The sequence below is a fragment of the Parasteatoda tepidariorum genome, chromosome 10 (assembly GCF_043381705.1).
Source record: "Parasteatoda tepidariorum isolate YZ-2023 chromosome 10, CAS_Ptep_4.0, whole genome shotgun sequence".
In the NCBI taxonomy this organism is placed as follows: Eukaryota; Metazoa; Arthropoda; class Arachnida; order Araneae; family Theridiidae; genus Parasteatoda; species Parasteatoda tepidariorum.
The window spans coordinates 13,668,970-13,690,521 of NC_092213.1; the positions used below are offsets into that span (position 1 = coordinate 13,668,970).

A 21,552-nucleotide genomic window follows, 5' to 3' on the forward strand; every position below is an offset into this window, starting at 1 on the left:
AACAAATAAAATAAACTGTGTTTTTAAGTTCCACCTTTGAAAATTTGATTTCCGGAAAATTCTGTGATCAATGATTTTTTGAAACGTCTGGACCTTCGATCTCCGGAAACTTCCGGATCACTNATATTTTTAAATTAGAAGATTTATATTTTAAAATTAGAAGATTTATATTTTTAAATTAGAAAAGAAAACAAAAGGGGCAATATTAGCAAATTAACTTTTTAATAAAACAAATATTAAAAAATTGTGGTCCCACCGTACCACCCGGTATGTGAAAAAACATACCACTAAAATTTTTTTTCTGTGAAGTAAAAGTTATTAGAAATACAAAAGACATCGCGTTTTGGCCGGAACATCGTGGCAACTTCGCGAAATGGCCGGCCAAAGTAGAATATTCACTGATCGTTTCAATTACATCGCACTTTGGCCGAGAGGTATGGCCAAAGTACGAAATGACCGGACAATTCGCGAAGTGGCCGGACTTCGGGCTTTGGCCGTAGCATATGCACCAAAAGCAAATTCATAACTAGACAAGATTCGGCTCATAGATTGCTAATTCAACTGTAGGGCAGAAACCCCAATTTAATATTATTAATGATAAACCTATGAAAAATTTCATTCTTCTTAAATATTTTCAAAATAGTCTTTTAATAGTTAATATGTTGTCACTTGTCTTTATATACTTTGTTTATAAAACCGAAAGATGGTTAATCATTTAGAATTTGGTTATATCGCTGAAAGAAATTGGGTACCGCTACCTTTTTAAAAACTGCTTTTAATTTTTATAAGACTCTAAATTGATTCATACCACAAAGATAAATATGGTAAAAAATCAAATAAGTTTGAAACAGAAACCCAAAAAGGTTATGCGTTAGAACACTTTCTAAATAATTGAAAATACCTAATATTCGAGCAAGAAAAAAGTACGTTCGAGGCATTTATCCGCAGAGTGTTATCTACGTTATATTAAAAATATCGATACGAGATTTTATTTATTTAAATTATATGAAAATAAATAACAATGCATGTTTTTTTTAAATCACGCGAATACGTATCTTTACATTTGATCTTAAAACCGTGTGAATACGAATCTAGATAATTCTTTTTAAAATCGCGCGAATACGAATCTAGATAATTCATTTAAAAGTGGATTTTAAAATGCGTGGATACCTTAAGCGATATTTGATATAAAATCATGAAAATACTACTCTCGATGCGCGATCTTAAATTGCATTAATAAGAATCGCGATATGTTATTTTAAATCATGTGAGAGTAATTATAAAACAAGTTTGCATTCGTAGAAAAAAGTTGCGAAAATTAATCGTTTTTTTTTTTTTTTTAAGTAGAAATTTCAAANTTTTTTTTTTTTTTTTTTTTTTTTTTTTTTTTTTTTTTTTTTTTTTTAAATAATAGTAAAACATTTTCTGAGATGTTGACCAATTTTCCGAGAACGGCGTTTGCGTATATTATACTTCCCCAATACGTAATCCTAAGTTAAAAAATGTTACATTGAAAAATTTTGCACTCGTCTATTTTTATATTTTATAAATTTACTTTCATTATTTAATTAAGCTAATGAATTGGATTTGGATAACTTTGAAAAATTCTTTTAACGTAAATTACGAAAAAGCAAAGAAATTCATAAAAAAAAAACTAAAAACAAACACATAAAATTCTAAACTATAACCCTATAAAACCTTTTATAAAATACTAATTGCAAAACTGCACAGACATAATTTGGTAAGAAAAAATCAACAGAGAATCAAAAATACTGCACAGTTTAAATCTCAAATTCTTATAGGGTGATGGTCATATATTTTAAATATTTTGAAAAATACTGCCGAATAAAGTAAATAGTTTAATAGTGAAAATTAAATAAAAATTACTAAAAACATATTTAGAGTTCCACTCCATCTAGTCTTTTGAGGGTTGAACTCGTTAGGGGGGAGGAGGCAATGGCTTTTGAATGATAAGTTAATTAGTCAGATAATTAGTCAGATAATCGTCAGATGTTAATTACGTTAAAAACGATAATCCAACATTAATGATAAACAATTAGCAAATTGTTTTTTAAAAAAATGAGCTAAACTCAAAATCACTATTAAAAAAAAGGAAGACTCTTCAGTTTAAGTGCTCATCCAAAGAAAAAAAATTATAAAAATGTTTATCAGATTTACGGTTAGAAGAAAAAAACATACTTTTGCTTCTTTTTAATAAATAAAAAATATTTAAATCAAGATAACGCTTACACGATGATAGACCTCTAGAGTTAAAAGAAACCGATCACGGACATCAAGAATAAATTCAGGGAATATTTAAAAAAAAGTATCTTGATTTCGTTGGTTTCGAAATGCTTAAAAGTAGTTAATTATTTTTTTATTACGAATAAACTAAAACTATCTCAAAAACAAAACAAAGTAATAACTACTCAAAATGGTAAAAAAAGGTTTTCCAAAGTCACGTGTGTTTTTTCCTCCTTTTTGATCGTTTTCAATTTTTTCAACCAAACTGGCAACATTTTCTAATATTCCTTACAGTTGATAAACAAGCACATTTTCCATCCTCTAATTTCAAAGAGAAAAATAAGTTATTGGATGTTTTTATTATTTGTTGAACAATTTAAATTTTCCTACTCAAATTTACTGACTTTTCTGATATCTTCTTAAATTAAAATGTTAACGTCATTTATAAAAAAAATTAACAAAAATTTTTATTTATATATATATATANAATAATAGCAAAACAAAGCTATATATATATATTTGAGGTTTTTTATCCCTATCAAAAGATATTTCTAATATTCTCTTTCGTTGAATATTAACATGTATTTTATTAACACCTATTTTCAAAGTGAAAAAAAATATTCGCTAATTATTAATTATTATTTGAACTTTTTAAATTCTTCAACCCCAACCAAAGAGGAAAAAATAAAGCAAAACAAACAAATTTAAAATCATATTAATGAAAACGCGTAAAAAAATTACGTTAAAATTGTCGTATTTCTAGGGGGGAGGGAGTGCAGCCTATGAGATAAATCTGGGAAAAAATGTTTTTTTAAAGATTAAGAAACATGATTTGAAAAAGTTGAAAGAGATACTATTTGTTTAAGTAAATTATTCTCTCAAATTCAACTTAACTCATAGATTTGACCCATCAAAGTTGACAAGTGCGTTTTGACATTGAGAGAAAGTAACTCCCCCCCCCCCATGAACTAAAATAGGACTTGGATGGCAGTACTTAACAGTTTATATTCAATTTATATACTGCATCGAAAAGAGTTGATTTATTCAAATGCTCTGCATTTATTTTCCCCTATTGGAAAGTTTAAATATTTCATTAGTCTTCGGGAGTCGCTCCTTGAAATATTGCACTTAAGATGTGTAAATTAATTATATCTTAACTCTATATTATATTGATTATATTAATTATTATATATTACATATTATTATATATTACATTTTATTATATAATGACTATATTAATTACATCTTTAGAAAATCTTATGGTGTCAATATTATGGAAATTACATACCAACCTATCTAATGTGTTTTCAAGTAACCTACACGGTGTAACACCTGCCGTAATGTGAAGTGTGCAGGAAAAGGGGAACAATAAGAATAAATTTTGATCTTTTGATCGGATTTTCAAGAAAAAAGCATCAATCTTAATAATTTAAAAGCCTTTCAGAAATAAACAAATTAATTTGTGCAGACGATATTTTGACACAAAAACGTTTTTTTCTGGAGAAAAAAAAAAGAGAGAAAAAAAACATCACTTTATTTTTCGAATTTTTGACCTCAAGATTTGGGGGTAGCCGCAATCTGGAAATTATGGTCCCATTACTTTAGCAGTCGAGAGTGTAGAAGGTATGAATGTCAAATTGTGACATAGTTTTCCGCCATGTACAGAAAAAAAGTTATTAGTTTGTTTAGTTATTAATTCATTTGCATTTAACAATTATTTTTGTCATTAAAAATAGTACTATTGTAAAAATACATTTTTCTTGGAATCTTGCATAATTTTGCATTTAATTTAAAAACTAAAAATGTTATTTCCTTCAGGTGAGTTTTTGTATTTTCATTGATTTTAAATTGTATAGATAAATAATTCTGCTCATTAAGATATAAATTACTCCCAGTTAAAATTTAAAATTAGAAGAAAGCAAATGTACACTTTTAAAAGAAAAAATAAACCGGCACATTTCACTTTCACATTTTCACAAAATAAGAAAGAGAAAAAAAATAATAGCAAAACAAAGCTAATAACTCATGGTTATTTTTCAAATGTAATTCGAAAACAATTAAGGAATTTCAAAAATAATTATTCCTGGCGATTTTTCACGAATCATTTTTGAAGTACAAATGGAATCATAATAAAAGTAATTAATAACTAATAATAATCTCGTGGTGATTTTTCATGGATCATTTTCCACGTATAATCTTATTAAAAGTAATTAGAAAATAATTATGTAATTTTCATAAATATTCAAGATTATTTTTCAAGTATATTTGGAATCATAATAAAAGTAATTAGATTACTTTTATTAACCATAATTATTCATTATTATTTTTCAAGCATAATGGGAATCATAATGTGATTCGAAAACAATTAATAACAATTACTTGTAGTGATTTTTCATGGATCATTTTTAAGTATGATTGGAATCTCAATAAAAATAATTCGAAAATAATTATTAAATTACCATAATTATTCATGATCATTTTTCAAGTATAATGGGAATCATAATAAAAGTAATTAGAAAGCATTTAATAAATTTCAAAAATTACTAATCATAGTAATTTTTCATTTTTGCAAGAATAATGGGAATCTATTCTCGTATGGAGACCCCAAAGCTCATTTTCGGGTCGCGGCACATAAGTTTAACAAACCTAATTTTAAATTATTTAGAACAGAAATTTATTTATCACAAAGCAATAAAAATAAATATCTACAACGAAAAATATTTTTTAATCCCACGTTTTACTTCCTAAACTGTAGAGAGAATTTAAACTTCCAAAAGAGGTTTTGAATTCTTCATTTGAAATTCCAAGTTACTATTAAGTTTGATAACACAGGGCTTTGAATGAAAGAAGAAGAGAAGAAAAAGAAAAAAAAATGATTTTAAGTTTATGTTTGCCGCATTCTTTTTCCTTTATTGTAAAGTTCAAAGAGCTTGGAAGATAATACTCGGAATAATAGCGAAGTCATTTTGGCACGTCGCCAAAATAGCGGGAACTAATCGCCTTATCCAACGCGCTTCTGCACTTTTTGTATTGTTTTGAAGTCATTACGAGAATCCTCGTAAAGGGAAAATAGGCTCCTTCATTGTTATTATTTTTGACGAACATTTTGATTTGGTAGGTGATATCTTTTAAATAAAGATAATACTTTAAAGAACTAAACCAAAACATTGATTAGTTATATGAGTGTTGTTTGAATTAAAAGGGATCATAGTACTTTAAAGAACTAAACTAAAACATTGATTAGTAATAAGATTATTGCTTGAATTAAATGGGATCATAGTACTTTAAAGAGCTAAACCAAAACATTTTATTAGTTATGACTTGTTGGAATTACAAGGGATCATAGTACTTCAAAAAAATGAAACCAAAACATTGATTGCTTTAATGAGTGTCGTTTGAATTAAAAGAGATCAAAATACTTTAAAGAACTGAAACAAAACATTGATTAGTTATATGACTTGTTTAAATTAAAAGGGATAATAGTACTTAAAAGAGCTAAAAAAAAAAGCATTGATTAATTATGATTATTGTTTGAATTAAAGGGGATCATAGTATTGTAAAGAACTAAACCAAAACATAATTTAGTTATATGATTTGTTGGAATTAAAAGGGATCATAGTACTTCAAAAAATTAAACCAAAACACTGATTAGTTTAATGAGTGTTGTTTGAATAAAAAGGAATCAAAGTACTTTAAAGAACTAAAACAAAACATTGATTAGTTATATGACTTGTTTAAATTAAAAGGGATAATAGTACTTAAAAGAGCTAAACCAAAGCATTGATTAATTATGATTATTGTTTGAATTAAAGGGGATCATAGTATTGTAAAGAACTAAATCAAAACATTACTTAGTTATATGATTTGTTGGAATTAAAAGGGATAATAGTACTTCAAAAAATGAAACCAAAACATTGATTAGTTTAATGAATGTTGTTTGAATTAAAAGTGATCAAAGTACTTTAAAGAACTAAAACAAAACATTGATTAGGTATATGATTTGTTTAAATTAAAAGGGATCAACCAAACAATCAATGGAAGCATCAATCAATTACCTATTCTAGAAAACTTTATTTTGATATTTTTAACAATCTTTCAATAACGATAGTACTGAAATCTGAAATTCCAATAATCAAAAAATCTAACAACAAACGCGAATCGGAAATTCTAACGAACGATAATAAATCATGCCTCAAATTTAAATATAAAATTCTTCTAATGAACATAAAATCAACCCTTAATTACAAATCTCAAATTTCAATACACAAAGAGTCTGGTTAAGAACTATTAATATTATAAATTATTATTTATTATATCAATTTTTTTTTTAACTTTTTATTTCGGAGAAAAAAATAAACTATAATTGAATTTCAAATTAAATAGATTTAATAAGACAATATACAAAATATCGAACAATGTATTTCATTTATGGTTATTTTTAAATATTAAATTTAACCTATAACTTTTGAAAGGTTCTACTTTAGAAACACATAAAATATAATCCTGGGTGCATAATAATAAATAAAACAAATAAAAAAAATGATATTTCCAAGATAATCACACAAAACTCTAAGCAATTATTTTTTTTTTATCTTAGATTTAACATATTTAAGGTAGATTTCATAGAACTAAACACAGTTATAGTAACACAAAATATTAATAAATCAAATTAAAACCTAATCTACTAAAATGAAAATTTTCGAATAATTGAAAGCTTTTTTTTTATAAGTCATCAGAACTACATTGAATTTGGTTATTTAAATCGATAAAAACTAAACTATAGTTAATTACATTAGTTCATAATAAAACAAAATTTAAGTTCATTATCATTATTATTCTATCAAATATTGCGTATACATTTCAATGGGGATTTGCGGGTATTGCTGAACAATTAAATTTGTCATTTTTTTTTTAGTTTTGTCCAGTTTTTGACACTTACTTCAAATTCATTTTTATCCAGTTTCTCCTAGTGTCAAAAATAGGTTTCTTTCGGATAAAAGGTTATGCGTAATTTATTATAAAAGGAAAAATATAAAAACTGAAACACCTATGAGTAAGTTAGGTTTTTTTATTTTTTTATTTTATTTATTTTTTTAGTTAAATAAAGGAATTGTTAGAATGAATTTATCCTGAATGTTTTCCGAATGTGTAGCTGATAGAGTTACAGCAATAAGGGCTTGGCACAAAATAGTAGAATATGCCACTTTTTTCCTAAAGCGACAAACATCAAATTATCACTAAGTTATTGTTTCTAGATAAGTACTGAACTAAACCTGGTATTTTTACTAGATCACAACACAATACTCAGAAACATATTCTGAGTATTGTGTTGTGTTGCAGAAAATGGCGGTGTTTTTTACAAAAAACGATCTCCAGAGCAATTAATAAAATGGCTTATTATTATTTTGCCCCAAATCCTTCAGATAAATAATGAGAACATGAAGATACATGACATAAGATGCAGGAAAACAACCGGGTATACCTAAACAAAAACCACACAAGAGCCAAAACCTGACTGTACGCGATAAAAACAACAAAAGAAATCTTAGCATTAATTGCAACTCCGCAATTTTAAACGCTGCATAAACATACTACATCCGCCGTCGAAGAGCCGACCCAATTTTGCGTTTACGACTACCAATGTTCAACTCCGTAACTTTGAACCAATTCAGAAGACAAGGAAACTCCTGGATCAGTACCCCCAGAGGTATTGATTTGTTATGGGAACATGGAGGACTTTGCGACTCGACAGATTTAACGTGCATCAGTCACACTTTGGCCGACCTGGGATCGAACCCACGACCCCTCTGACATGGGCCCAGCCCCTGCATAAACATATTAAATAATAATCGTTTTCAGTACAGTGACGATTGCAAAGAATGATCTCACTGTTACACCCCTGCATAACAGTGAGATCATTCTTTGCAATCGTTAACAGGCAATTAAACAAATGCGGCAACTGTTATTTGTTCCAGAATCTGCGTCATAAGCTCATGAGGAAACTATTCTAGCATAACCATAACTGGAGCCTGCTAATCAAAACAGAGCATTAGCTAAACCCTTACAGTGGGGTATATGGACATTCCAACAAAATTACGGGTACCATTATTGTTTATTTTATCAATATTAAAGATAATACAATATTAAAATATAATAAAAATACAATATTATTACTTCAGACAATACAATATTAAAATTGCTTAGAGATAAATTAGGTTGATTTGATTCCATTCATAGATGTCAGATATTTTTTCAAAATTTTTCCGTTTGCCATTAAGTGTCACCAGTTAATTTATATACACATAACACATTTTATAGATTAGCGGTTCCCAATTATTATTATTTATTTTCTTTCTTTTTTTTTTCTTTTTTCTCTGGTAATGAAACCCTAAATGATGAAACTTTTTTCGGAGGAACCCTAACTTCATAGGTGAAGTATTTATGAATGAAAAAGTATTACGAATCAAAAAGGGAAAGTATTTACCAATAAAAAACTTTATTTTAGAAAAACTTAATAAGAGGAATGAGGAATAATTTTAAGTCAGTTTAATGCCCAACTAATATATTCAAAGTTATGGAGCCTAGTGGTCAAATTTGTTTTTGGTGTAAGGTATTGGTTGTAGATAAAAATGAATAAACAATCATAAATAAGGTTTTCTTAGGAAATAAATATGAAAAAGAACTGCTGTAAACGCTAAAAATTGCTATTAGGAAAGCATATTTCTTTTAATTAACAAATTTGACAATTTTATTTTCATTTGAAATGAAAAAAAAAAAATTCATAATTTTTGAAATACTATATTGTAATTAAAAAAATTATAATTATTAAAAAAAATAATTTACTTCTTTTTCATTTGTATTTTACTTTAAATAATTTCATAAGGACAACCGAAATATGAAATAAGTAATAGATTGCTGAATGAATCTAACAATAATTAAAGGTTTTAAATGTAACTAGTTAAAACAATAAATCCTAACTTTCGACTCGGTACCCCTTTGACTCTTCCACGGAACCTTAGGGTTCCGCGGAACCCCATTTCAAATTTCCTTTTAAACTTTAACTTAGTTTTCAATGATATTTGTGAGCATAATAATGGAGATAAGATGAATACTTATCTCATTGGGGAAAAAATAATTTAAAAAATTAATCTGCTAATGTCACACGTTTATATTTAAACCAAAATATGGGAATGTCACACTTCTTGCTGTCCCTTTCTCTAGGACCCTCTACGTCCCCTCTAAGTGTGACATCATTTATGGGCAGCTCCTTTTTGGATTAAAGAGGTTCGTATAATCAAAGTTTCACAGCACAATATATAAAGGAAAAACAAATTATAAATGAATTAATAACATAAAAATTGTTTAAGAAGTCGACACAACATCAGATAAAGCAAACAAAAAATTCACTTAACTAACTTTAAATGTTTTATATAAATGCGAAATAATATTGATTAAAAATATATCTTGACTTAGAAAGCCTTGGTTTTTTTTTTTTTTTTTTTTAAGAAATGCCCAGAATTCCAGGTTTTCCAGGAATCCCAACCGACCTTGAACATTTAAAGGGAGCGTGTCAGAATCCGGAAAATCTATAACATTATTAACCAATGGTCCCTAAAGTTAGGAAATGTCCATTATTCCGAATAAATTAAAAAACATGCATTGCGTGCGATTGATATCCGATTACTATATTGCATGTAATGATATTTCATTATTCTGATTGCGCAAATATCATCTACATGAAATAGTAAATATTCGAAAAAGTTTAAAATAATCCGTAACCATGAACAAGTTGTTTTTCCTAATGTCAAAAGTTTAAAATATATATATATATATTAATTAAATAAATGAAAAGATCAGTTGCCACTTTTAAAAAATACGTGTTAAAATTCAGTTACAAAAATTGCGGAATTTACAAAAATGTTTGAAGAATAATTCGAGTATCAAAACTTAGCTAAATATAACTCACTGCATCAAAATTTCTTTTAATGAAGAGAAAGAAAACATTTTAGAAAAAGATTTACAATTTTTTGATCAAACACTTAATTAAACTTTAATAAAATTCAAAATGACACTTCTTTGAAATTGTTTTCCATAAACAGATTTCAAATAACGTTTATGAAAAAAAAAAAAATGACAGGCAAGGCACAGTTTGTGCGGTGTAATCATTAGAAAATTGCATAAAATTTAACTTTACGTTAAATTTTTTTTATAAAAAATTGCAAAGATAAAATTTATCGATATTTGAAAACAACAAGCTGAAGAACAGATATAAAAACAAGATGTTATAACAGACTTTTTATAAAATGGAGAAAAATCGACTGATAATATTAAGAAAAGGGTCTTGATCTGATGGGGGCGAAAATCAGAAAAACTTATGATTTGTTCCATTTTTGTGAAACAGTGAAAAATCAATTCATAATTTCATAAATATTCTAGAAAATATTAAAAGATTTAAATCATTCATTTGACCCGAAATAAAAAAAAAACATTAAAATATTTTAAATTTCAGACTTCTGATGTCAAAATTTCGGTGTATTTTGAAAGAAATTTAAAACGACAGTTATAAAATATGTTTCACCATGGTAGGTTTTTCCCATAAAATTTTAGCTGCTAAGGTGGAGAGGCATATGCGTAAAAAAATAAAAGGAACACCATTAATAACTTTTGATCTAATGATAGAATTTTCACGTACTAGGATTCAATGACTAGAAAGGATGATCTCAAATATGCTAACTAGTTAGTACAGACGATAATTTGAGTTACAAAATCAGACACAAATACGTACTTTTTCTAAATAAACACACCTTTTTTTTTTCCGACGGTTTATGATTTCTGATCCCAAATTAGGGGAGGGGGTGTAGCTGCAACCTGGGAAATATGGTCCTAATACACAGATGCCAACTGCTCCGGACACGCCAAAATAATTTAGAAAACGGTAAATAACTACAAAGTAAATTTTTCACATGCTTGACGATTTTTACTCGCTTTTTAAAAGGTATAGCATGACATAAGAACTATTGAGTGGTGAATCATAAAAGCCTACGAATTATTTAGAAATAGTGGTGGATAATTAAATTTATTAAACCAAGAATCACAATTGATAAACTACCACTTTAAAATATATATTTGATGTCCGGAGCAAGTTGTCATCTCTGCTAATGGTCAGGAGAACGGTGCAAACTTTGGAACCTTTAACGTTAATTTTTACGTATTTCGCCATATCACGAGAAGTTCATAGATAAATTGAAAAATTTTTACACGCAATAATAAAATTCATTAATCCAAATATAATTTCAAGTAAAAAAAAAAAAATTTTAAATATGTATACTTTGGTATAATAATATTCGAAAAAGTATTGCACTGTAAGGTATAAATTTTTATATCGTTCCAAAGAATGTAATTTTACAAAATTTGAGAGAAATCAGTTCTTGAGAAATTAAATTTTAAATATACTACTTGTAAAATTTGTAGTAAAATTAACATTACGGGGTCAAAACTTAAGACCATTCTCCTGACCAAATAACCCCCTGGATTTTGGTGGTCAGAAATCTAAATTCGAAGGAGAAAAAAAAAATTCCAGATTAAGTCCTAATATCTCCTCTAAGGATTAAGTAAGTTTTTGCGACCGATTTCGTAACTTAAAATATCGTTTGCACCAATTAATTAGCATGTTTAAGGACACTCCCTAGAGCCATTAAGTTCAAGAATAAAAAAATCCGATCATTAAATCAAAAATTAATCAAGGTGGTCCGTTTTTTTTTTCTTCTTTTGGCGCACTATACATCGAAAACGGCTAGCTTTGGCATTATTGGTATATGCCCCACCGACTCCCCTTAATTCTAACATAAACGCAAAAAAAAAATTTTTTTTTTTCTTTTTGCGTTTTAAACACTTTTTTTATTAAATAAATAAACGAAATTTTTCTTTTACCAAAAATATTTTTTTGCAAACATGTTCAAATTTCAGTAAAAATTAAAAAACAATATGGCATTTCTCCCAATAAGTAAAAATGAATAAAAACAACCACAAATTAATAAATATAACCAAGTGTTTAAAAGCTATTTCTTCTATATATAAAATGTTACTTTTCAAAATAAGAAGTTTACAGGGAAAAAATATTTCATTTTTAACTATCATTCATTTTCATTTTTAACCTTGAAAATTTCAATTGTTCCAATAAAATTGCATATTGTTATAAATGCATCTCTTTGCAAAAAGGAAACTGCTAAAATCGATACAAAGAAGATACAAAGAATTGTCCCATACAACGACATCACCAAATTAAACTAATCTTTTATTTTCAATAATAATAATCGAAAAGTCAAGCACCATTAGTTTCACTTCAGTTATTAGTTCTACTTCAAACTTTATGAAAATCAATAAGTTTAAGGATTTGGCGAAAAAATAATAAATATAAGCTGGCGTATAAAGAAAAGAGAAAAAAATGCAAAAAGATCTTTTTTTATAAAAAAAAAAATTTGAAACAAAAACGTCCTTTTTTTTTATTTTCCACTTTTTCCTCAAAATATTAAATGCAATAAAAAATTTCTTTTTTAATTACAATAATATATTTTTTTTAAATCAAAACACGCTTAACCACGTGCCTTACAATACCATTTCAAATCAAAAATAAATAAAAAGAAATTCATGGTTAATAATCCACACCGTCTTTATTTTTGGTCAATTCCAAGAAAGAGCGACGACACATGTGTTAGGTCAAGTTAAGCCTGCCTATCTTTAGCTAATTCTTAAGCTATCAAATGAAGAAAGTTTAGAGAAAATGAAAAAGCACTTCACAGCCATATCTTTTTAATATTAAAAAAGTTATTCTTTCTTAATGCTGCAACAAATGGGATCGTAAATATTTGCAAGTATTGAGAATTATTCTATTCATTGATTTTTATAATTTTCATTTCGGTAGAAAAATTTCACAAATAGGCGATTATGAAATAAGTTTAATAACTACTAATATATTTCAGTTATTTGATCATTTTAAAGCCCAGAATAATTTTTAACGGCAAGATGGAATATAATATTTAAAATTGTAACCTTTCCTCACTTTAAGTCACTTTAACTGAGGAATTTTTAAAATTTAATTATTATTTTGCTCGGCGAAAGGGTTTTTAAAAACACTAATTCTATCAATAGGCTTTGTTTACATAATTCTAAATCAACTGGCGGCCCGTGAGCCGCATCCGGCCCACGAAGTCTTTTTTGTTGCCCGCTAACTAAAATATATTAGTTGTCATTTTTTTACGGACAATTTCGTAAAAATCCATATTGGTTTAAAATACTTTTCTTTCGTTTTAAAAAAAACCTAATTTATTCGTTTCTACGAAATTCAACAAAAAAATTAATTTCTCAGGTTTTGCATCCAAGAAAATATTTATTCAAATACAAAAATAATCGTGCATGTTGCTCATTTTTATTTCGTTTTTTTTTTCTTTTGCATTTTGTGAATATAATTTAGCATTGTGAGTATGAGAAATTTTCTCGAAGAAATTCTTCGATTTAACTTATTGAAACCACTCATTTTGGACGAAATTATTTACATCTGTATATTTTAAATTTTAAATGTAAATATCTATTCTCTGGTGGTTGCAGCAGACAAACCTCAATTCTCTCATTGAACATTTTGTGTCCTGCTATGTAAGTTTTGACACCAACCTTTTTAAAGTTTTATATCTTAACTATTAGATATCTGTTGCACACTAATTGTTTAATACATGGTGCACGTTAAAGTTATTGTAGCCAGAATTTTTTAATATGCAATTAAATATTTTTAAACATTTTCTTATTTTAGTTTGTATTTCAATACTTTTGTTTTGTACAACTTGATAAAAATCTGACAGTAATATTTAATGTTCCTTCAAACATAATAGAGTCCTATATAAAATTTTGATAAAGTTGCGGCCCGCCATTTGACTGGTGTTTTTAATTGTTTAATATAAGTTAGAAACCCCTGTTCTAAATCATAATTAAAATTATTAAATGAAATATTTTATCAAAATTATTATTTCTTTTTTCTTTTTTTTTCTTTTTTTTTTTAGGTGGCGGGGTGGAACTACGAGGGAAAAGGTCAAACCTAGGTACATACTAAAGTTTAGCATACCATTATTCTCTTATATTATATTTAAAATTACTGATTTTTTTTTTATTCGTTAAGTGATTATAAGACAGAATTCTCTGCTAATCGACAGATCTTTAGAACGCAATTCTTCAGTTACAAATAAAATGAAAAAATAAATTTATCTTATGCACAATTAATCGATATATTCAGTAATAATGAAATTTTTTCTAAAATGTCAAAATTCAAGTTAAGTATGTTAAATAGAAATATAAGGAAAAAGTGCAACAAAAAATAAATCTTTTTTTTTTAAAAAAATCTTAATATTTTCTCCTTAAAAGAATATATTCGGATATAAATTGCATTGAACAACTAATTAAGTTCAGTGTTGAGTTTATATAATGCCAAAAAAAGAGAAAATAAAGGAGAAAGTATGCATCCTGTATGAAATTGAAAATATTATTTGATCAATAAAATACTACATTTACTGTCATTTTCCGGTAATTATAAATACGGTAATTATAAGTACTGTCGTTTTCCGGTAATTACAAATCTAATGGTAATTACAAATCTAAAATGCACACACACAAAAGATATGTTAAGTTTAATTTTATTTTTAACATTTGTAACACTACTAGACAAGTACCTTAAATCTTTAAATTAGCTAAGAAAGTAAAATAAACAAAAGAAGCTACATTTATTTAAATTCATAAAACATATGATTGAAAAATACATACATGCAAGGATTCATTTAAGACTAAACCAAATTATAAATAAATAAAATTAAATTAAAAAAAAAAAGAAACAGTGACTAGTTTTTAGTTGGTAATCAAAAATGAAGAGCTTAATAATAACAGGGGTACGTAAATTGAAAATTGGTATTCGCACATTCTTTAATGAACCTACATTAATATTGTTCCAAACCCCCAAGAAATTTTATTCGTTTCATATGTGGTAGCAAATAGCCGCTGGTTGAAATGACCAAATTCTTGTGAGTAGGAGAAAAAAGATGATAATCGATAAAAGGAAGAGAATTAACAAGGGGCAGCTGTGAAATTTACCTGACCCGTCAATGCTGAAAGGAACATTAAATTGAATACAATCATAATATGAAATGAAATCCAACATTAAAAAAGTAAGCAATTTCCCTTAATTTGGAAGACTTGGAGTTTCTGCCTCTTTTAATCCAGCCCTGGTAAAAATTTTAAAAAAATAATAATTAAGTAAAAAAAAGAGCATGAAACAGATGAATGAATATAAGCAACAGCATAGTATTTGGGTAACTTAACATATGGATTGAATTTAATTATTCTTATATTATAAATTGAAGGATTTTTATTTAACAACCGAAGTTGAACAGGCGACCCAATTTTGAATTTACAATTATCAATGTTCAACTCCAACTCTGTAGCCTTCTAATTTTAAACTCAACCCAGAAAACATGGGAAATTCTGAATCAAGGATTGTTGAAAACTAGCTTTCATTGAGAACTTATGGGTGAAACTAACTTGTATTTGCCTTACGTGGAAAAGAAAACCACAAAACCTTCCACAGCCAATGAAATGTACAAATTGAATTATTTGTAACTTAACATATGAACTGATAATTTAACTTCAACATATGGATCAAATTAAATTTAATATATATTTTTATACAGGTGTGTGTGCCGTATGTGGTTATACTGGAAAAGGGATGAATGTGTAGTTTAATAACACACTAAAGTTGGACGTGACAATGCTTAAAAAGTTCTGCATGTTCCTGGGAAATTTCATGAAAATTGAGAAATAGATGAGTTAATGTAAGCACTAAAGCGGTATTCGCAGCTTAACATAAGAATTTATTAAATAATTGAACAAAACAAGAACCGTATGTGGCTATGCTGTAAAAAGAAATACTGTATAGTTCAATGACACGCAAAAATGAAGCCTATATGCTTCCGTGAAATTTCATTAAATTAATAAGTGAGAAACAGATGAATGACAGTAAGCATGAACATGATGATTTGTAACTTACAAATTGGATTAAAAGTAAAAGCAGAGCATTCCCGCAACACCACATTGTGGGCCGGGTAGTCACGGAGGTTAAAGCTCCACAATTGTGTGACCAGCGGCATGATTATGGCAATATGGTCAGCAGTGAGTTCAAGTGGTCTTTACTTCACAGACAAGCTGGTACCTATGGATCTGAAGTTGGATAGACTTCAAGCCGACACTGGGGATCGAACCACGGACCTTCACAATGACAGTTCAGTGCCTAAACCACTGAGTAATCTTTGCGCGGATGAAACGTATCATTTAATAATTTAAGAGATATATCAGGCTATGCTGTGAAAGAACTAAATACATCTTTAAATAACAAAACTCAGTATGACTAGGCTTTGAAAAAAAATATTATGTATAGTTTAAAAACACCAGCAGGAGATTTGATTATACTGTAAAAGAATTAAAAGCATTACAAAGCTATAAGGGCCGAATGTGTTAGTACTGTAAAAGAATGGAATGCATTGTAAAAAACCGCAAGAGTCAGATATACCTACGTTGAAATAAAATGAAAATGTAATTTAAAAAACCCAAAAGCTGGATGTGGCTATGCTGTAAAAAAAATTGACTGTATAATTTAAAAACCACAAGAATCGGATGTGGCTATATACAGTTATTTAATGCAAATACACAGAAATTAATACATTTTGTTGAGGACTGATATTTCATCGGATTAATTTACTTGATTAAGAAAGAGTGCCCTTGATCAAGAGAGGTAATTGAATTTTTTGGAACATGTATTCCCATGTCTAAGAATGAGCAACACATCTCATTTAGTTAAATTTCTGAATTACTTATGAAGTGACTGTTAAACAGTTTATTTTGACCGATTTTTAAATTTTTTGAAGTAAAGAAAAAACTATTTATAGTAGAATTGTAAATTTTTGCAGACATGTACTCTAATAACTGATAATATTTAAGATAAGAGTTGCTAGAACAATATTTTAAAATCCTTGCTATATTTCATTCAGCAAATTATTTATAATCACAATGAAGAATTGAGTAAGAAGCAGCAGAACAGCACCAAACATAATTGGCAGTATGTGCAATCAAGATAATGAAGTAATAAAAAAAAATTAAACTGATTCTTATGCAGGAACAAAAAAAAAATGAACAAAGCAAGACAACGAACAAAATCACTAAGAAACAAAGGTCAACAAAACTCTCTCCTAAGGAATAAGTATTACAGTGATAAACAAACAAAGTAAAATGCTCAAAAGAAAAATCACATTTGGATTTATACAATATTTTTTAGCAAGAAAAAACATACAAAGTTAGAGCTAACTAACAAAACAAAATTGAGTCAATATAACAATATTTGTTTGTCTGAATTATCATGTCAAATTCAACATAGTTAGGATTAGATTATAGTTTAGTAGGAAGGATTTTTGTATCGTTATCTATGCCAAAATGCGCTTGAAAAATTCTGGTCAGTGGCCCACAAGAAGTTACAAAAAAACATCACAGAAGGGGACCAACAAGAAGTGTGTAACTCGCAGCCACCCCCCCGGCAAACTTCGTCATTTTTCTTTTTCAAAAATTTGAAGTTCAAAATCTATTTGTCGACTTTACACTTGTGGTTGGTGCAACAGATGATCATGATACAGAAATAATCCTATTTACTACCACCAGGGCTAAAAAAAATTTTACATGTTTCACTGAGCATGTTATATCATGCCCAAAGGAAAAATTTTTTTTAAATTTTTTTATTGCATATTTTATTGTATTTAATAATCACTTCAGAACAGCCAACCCAATTTTGGGATTATGAACTAATGTTCAATTCTGTAGCCTAGTAGTTTTGAACCCAATCCAGAAAAGAAAGGTCAAGTATAGGAAGATATTTGCCTTCCTAGAAGACTTTTCGATAGAAATAACCCTCATTTGCATTACATGGACAGGAAAACCACAAAAATCTAAGAGCATTATAGCCTCACGGCAAGTGAACTCTACGCATCTACCACTGAGGATATTTTATATCAGCACTATGGTCGGTGTGAGGTGAGTGCGGAATTTGTATCAGCCAGCTATCACTGAGATTCGAGCCCGGTTCACCTAATAGAAAGGCGAATGATCTATCCAAACACACCTTTGCACATATCTATTATTAATTTGTCAGGAAAAATTATTAACTACATTATCACAACATCAACAAATTTCGTATGTCCCACTGGGCATGTTTAATGTTTAGTACATGCCTGATAGAAATTTTTTGTTACCCAAATCTTTTTCCAATGCATATCAGTGAAAATATATAAATCAGGGGTCTGTCTAGGTTTTTCTGAGAGGTACCTCCTATTTAGTAAAAATTTAGACATAATTTGTGAAAAATTAAAAATTATATTAAAAATCAACACAAAAATATGGATTAATCGTTTCTTACGGGGGATACAAAAATAAAATTTCAAGAAAATGTATTTTGTGAAGCTACCATTTTTCCTAAAGTTGAATTTGTGAAGGTACTGCTAAATGGTAGTAAATTTGGTCTGGACAGACCCCTGTTAATGTACCGCTTATTAATAGATTAAAGGGAAAAAATTATCTTAACAAAATTATATCAACAGTTTTATTTGAAGTATACATCAGCAGCATTAAACACTATTAACATTTCAAAAATATTATCAATGAAATATAAGCACTAATACGCATTGATGAAACATATGCAGAGTATTCTGATTAACAAAGCAGTGACTTTACTAAAAGTCAGAATTCTGCCCTCCCAATACACATTACTTTTAAAGTCGTATCAACTGAAATGTTTTTAATTTTTTTAATGTAGGTACCATCTTCTCTTTTTAATAATCTGAATGATTTATGCTTAATATCCTAATATATTTTAAGATATTGTAATTTGTGCACACTATAGTTATATTTTCTTTCTTTATGGGAAAGTTTTCAGATGATTAAAAAAGAATGAGGTAAAGCACTTGTTATGAGGTAAAGCACTCGTTTAGAAACTAGGTACTGTGTACAATTGAGTAAAAAAAAAACTTGTTTACATTATGTGACTACCTCTTTTAAAAAGAAAAGTTTAAATTGAAAATAGAAGCAAATAATGATACACTCTACAATAATTCTATTTAGAAAAATGCAGCCTATTAATCTAATTATAATTCAGAATAAATAAATACAAAAATAAAGTAGAAAATGAAACCAATTTTAAGTGCATTTTCTTCACCAGCATTATTATAATACAGAAAGAAAAAAACAAATCTATATTTCAATAGAACAAGTTCAAAACTTGAAATGAAATTTAAAAGTTTAAAACTATAATCAAAATAAAAAATCTTATAGATAACAGTGCAGCCCACAAAAACATTTTGAAGAATTCATAGCAATTTTTATCACAACTTTTAGAAAGAATAAATAACAACAAAGATTATCTGGGATATTTAAATAATAAAGTTAATAAAGATTTTCGAAAAACATTATAAATGAAGAAGAAAAAGAACTCCGTGATATTAAACCGGTTAGAAGATGAATCGAACATCAAGTAAACAAGAGGGGGAAATGCTTGAAGTATTAAAAGAATGTAGAGATGGCAACGAGAAATATCTCATAAATAAATTAAAAACAAAACAGAAAAAAAGAGCATTAAAAAATTAAAAATAAATTGATTATTTCTTTTCTTAATTTTCGATTAAAAAAGGGAGATTAAAATGTAATACAAGCCCGCTAGTTTATATTATTAGAACATGAGTAACAATAAATCAAATATATAAAAATGTTATTGTTATGAAATAGCGAGGAGAACATTAAAAAAATGTTTTGAAAGAAAGTCTTTTTCAAAATAAACTTTAACGCGCGTAACTAGTAATGATAAACAGATTTAATAGCGAAACTGAAACTAGCACTTCAGATTACGATAAAAAGATGTTTACAAAATGTTTACATTCTAAAAATATGAATCGGCGCTTAAAATTGAACAAAAAGTAAACAAAGATAAAAATCGGGGGATAAAATTAAAATAGAAGGATGAAAACAACCCGGTATACGTCAAATTTTCAAACAAAAACAACACAAGAGCCAAAACCTGACTGCAAGCGATAAAACAACAAAAGAAATCGAAGCATTAATTGCAACTCAACATTTTGACACGCTGCATAAACATATTTAAACATAACAGTGAGATCATTCTTTGCAATCGCTAACAAGCAATTAAACAAATAAGGTAAATAGTTTAACTGTTATCTGCTCCGGAATAGGGGGAGGGGGGATTAAGGGGTTAAAAAAAATAAAACCAGCTCCCAAACATCACAGCAGATCAGGTGGGACGGGAGAGAATGCAAAGAAAAATCTACGTCATAAGCTCATGCGCAAACTATTCTTTTTGGTCAAGCTTAACCATTACCGGAGCCCGCTAATCAAAACAGCGTGTTAGCTAAACCCTAACAGTGGGGTATGTGGACATTCCATCAAAATTACGGGTACCATTGCTGCGAAGTGTAAGAGGGGAAGGGGTGAGGTAGGGGTTAGCACATCATAGGTTGACCGACCAAAAACACTTCCGTTGGTTCGAGGATCCTAGCTCAATCTTTCTACATGTACATTCCAGCGCGGTAAATAGAGTAGATTTAGAAAGAACCTACCTTCACCGCTGACGATTAGAAACGATATCAGAAACAGGCAGCAAAATGTAGATATTTTGGACGCCATAAATCCTCAATATCCAAAAACTCCATAGAAATAGTCGTATACACTTTCATATCAACAGCGCGAGGTGGTGTTTTGGCGAGTAGGAATACATTGTGACATGGGGAGAGGGCCGCTTAACCCACTCTACAGTAGTTTGTGAGTGCGCCAAGCCATTACGATTATTGCGACTTTCTTGTCAAAAATAATTCTACGCTGAATTTTAAATTTTTAGGTCATTGCGAGAGAAATCAGCATAAATGTTGTGATCTTCATCATTCATTCAATATAAATTGCTTAAAAAATTGAAAATATTGATTGGCGATAATTTTACGTATCGGAATTGTAGTAAGGGGGAGTAATAACAATAGAAGGATCAGCGTGAATGAAGGATGTAAACGTAAGTACGCGGCATTCCCGCCTAAATGCTATACAACAAAAGCGCGTAGGACGTTTTCTTCGTATCTACTATATTTTCAATGATCGCTTTTCTTCTGTATCAAAACTTGATTCACGAAATTCCAGGTGTTTCAAGACAAAAAGGAATTTTTCGTGCTCCCGTTCGCTTAA

General features: G+C 28.3%; 1 protein-coding gene across 1 annotated transcript in view; it reads right to left on the reverse strand.

Moving 5' to 3' along the window:
• LOC107456030 (protogenin) overlaps nt 1-21,143 on the reverse strand; it is a 106,760-nt gene extending 85,617 nt beyond the window's left edge. The window contains exon 1 of the mRNA XM_043048318.2: nt 20,940-21,143. Coding sequence (XP_042904252.1) covers nt 20,940-21,006 — 67 coding nt within the window. The 5' untranslated portion in view covers nt 21,007-21,143. The remainder of the gene's footprint in view (nt 1-20,939) is intronic.
• Nucleotides 21,144-21,552: the final 409 nt, after the last annotated feature.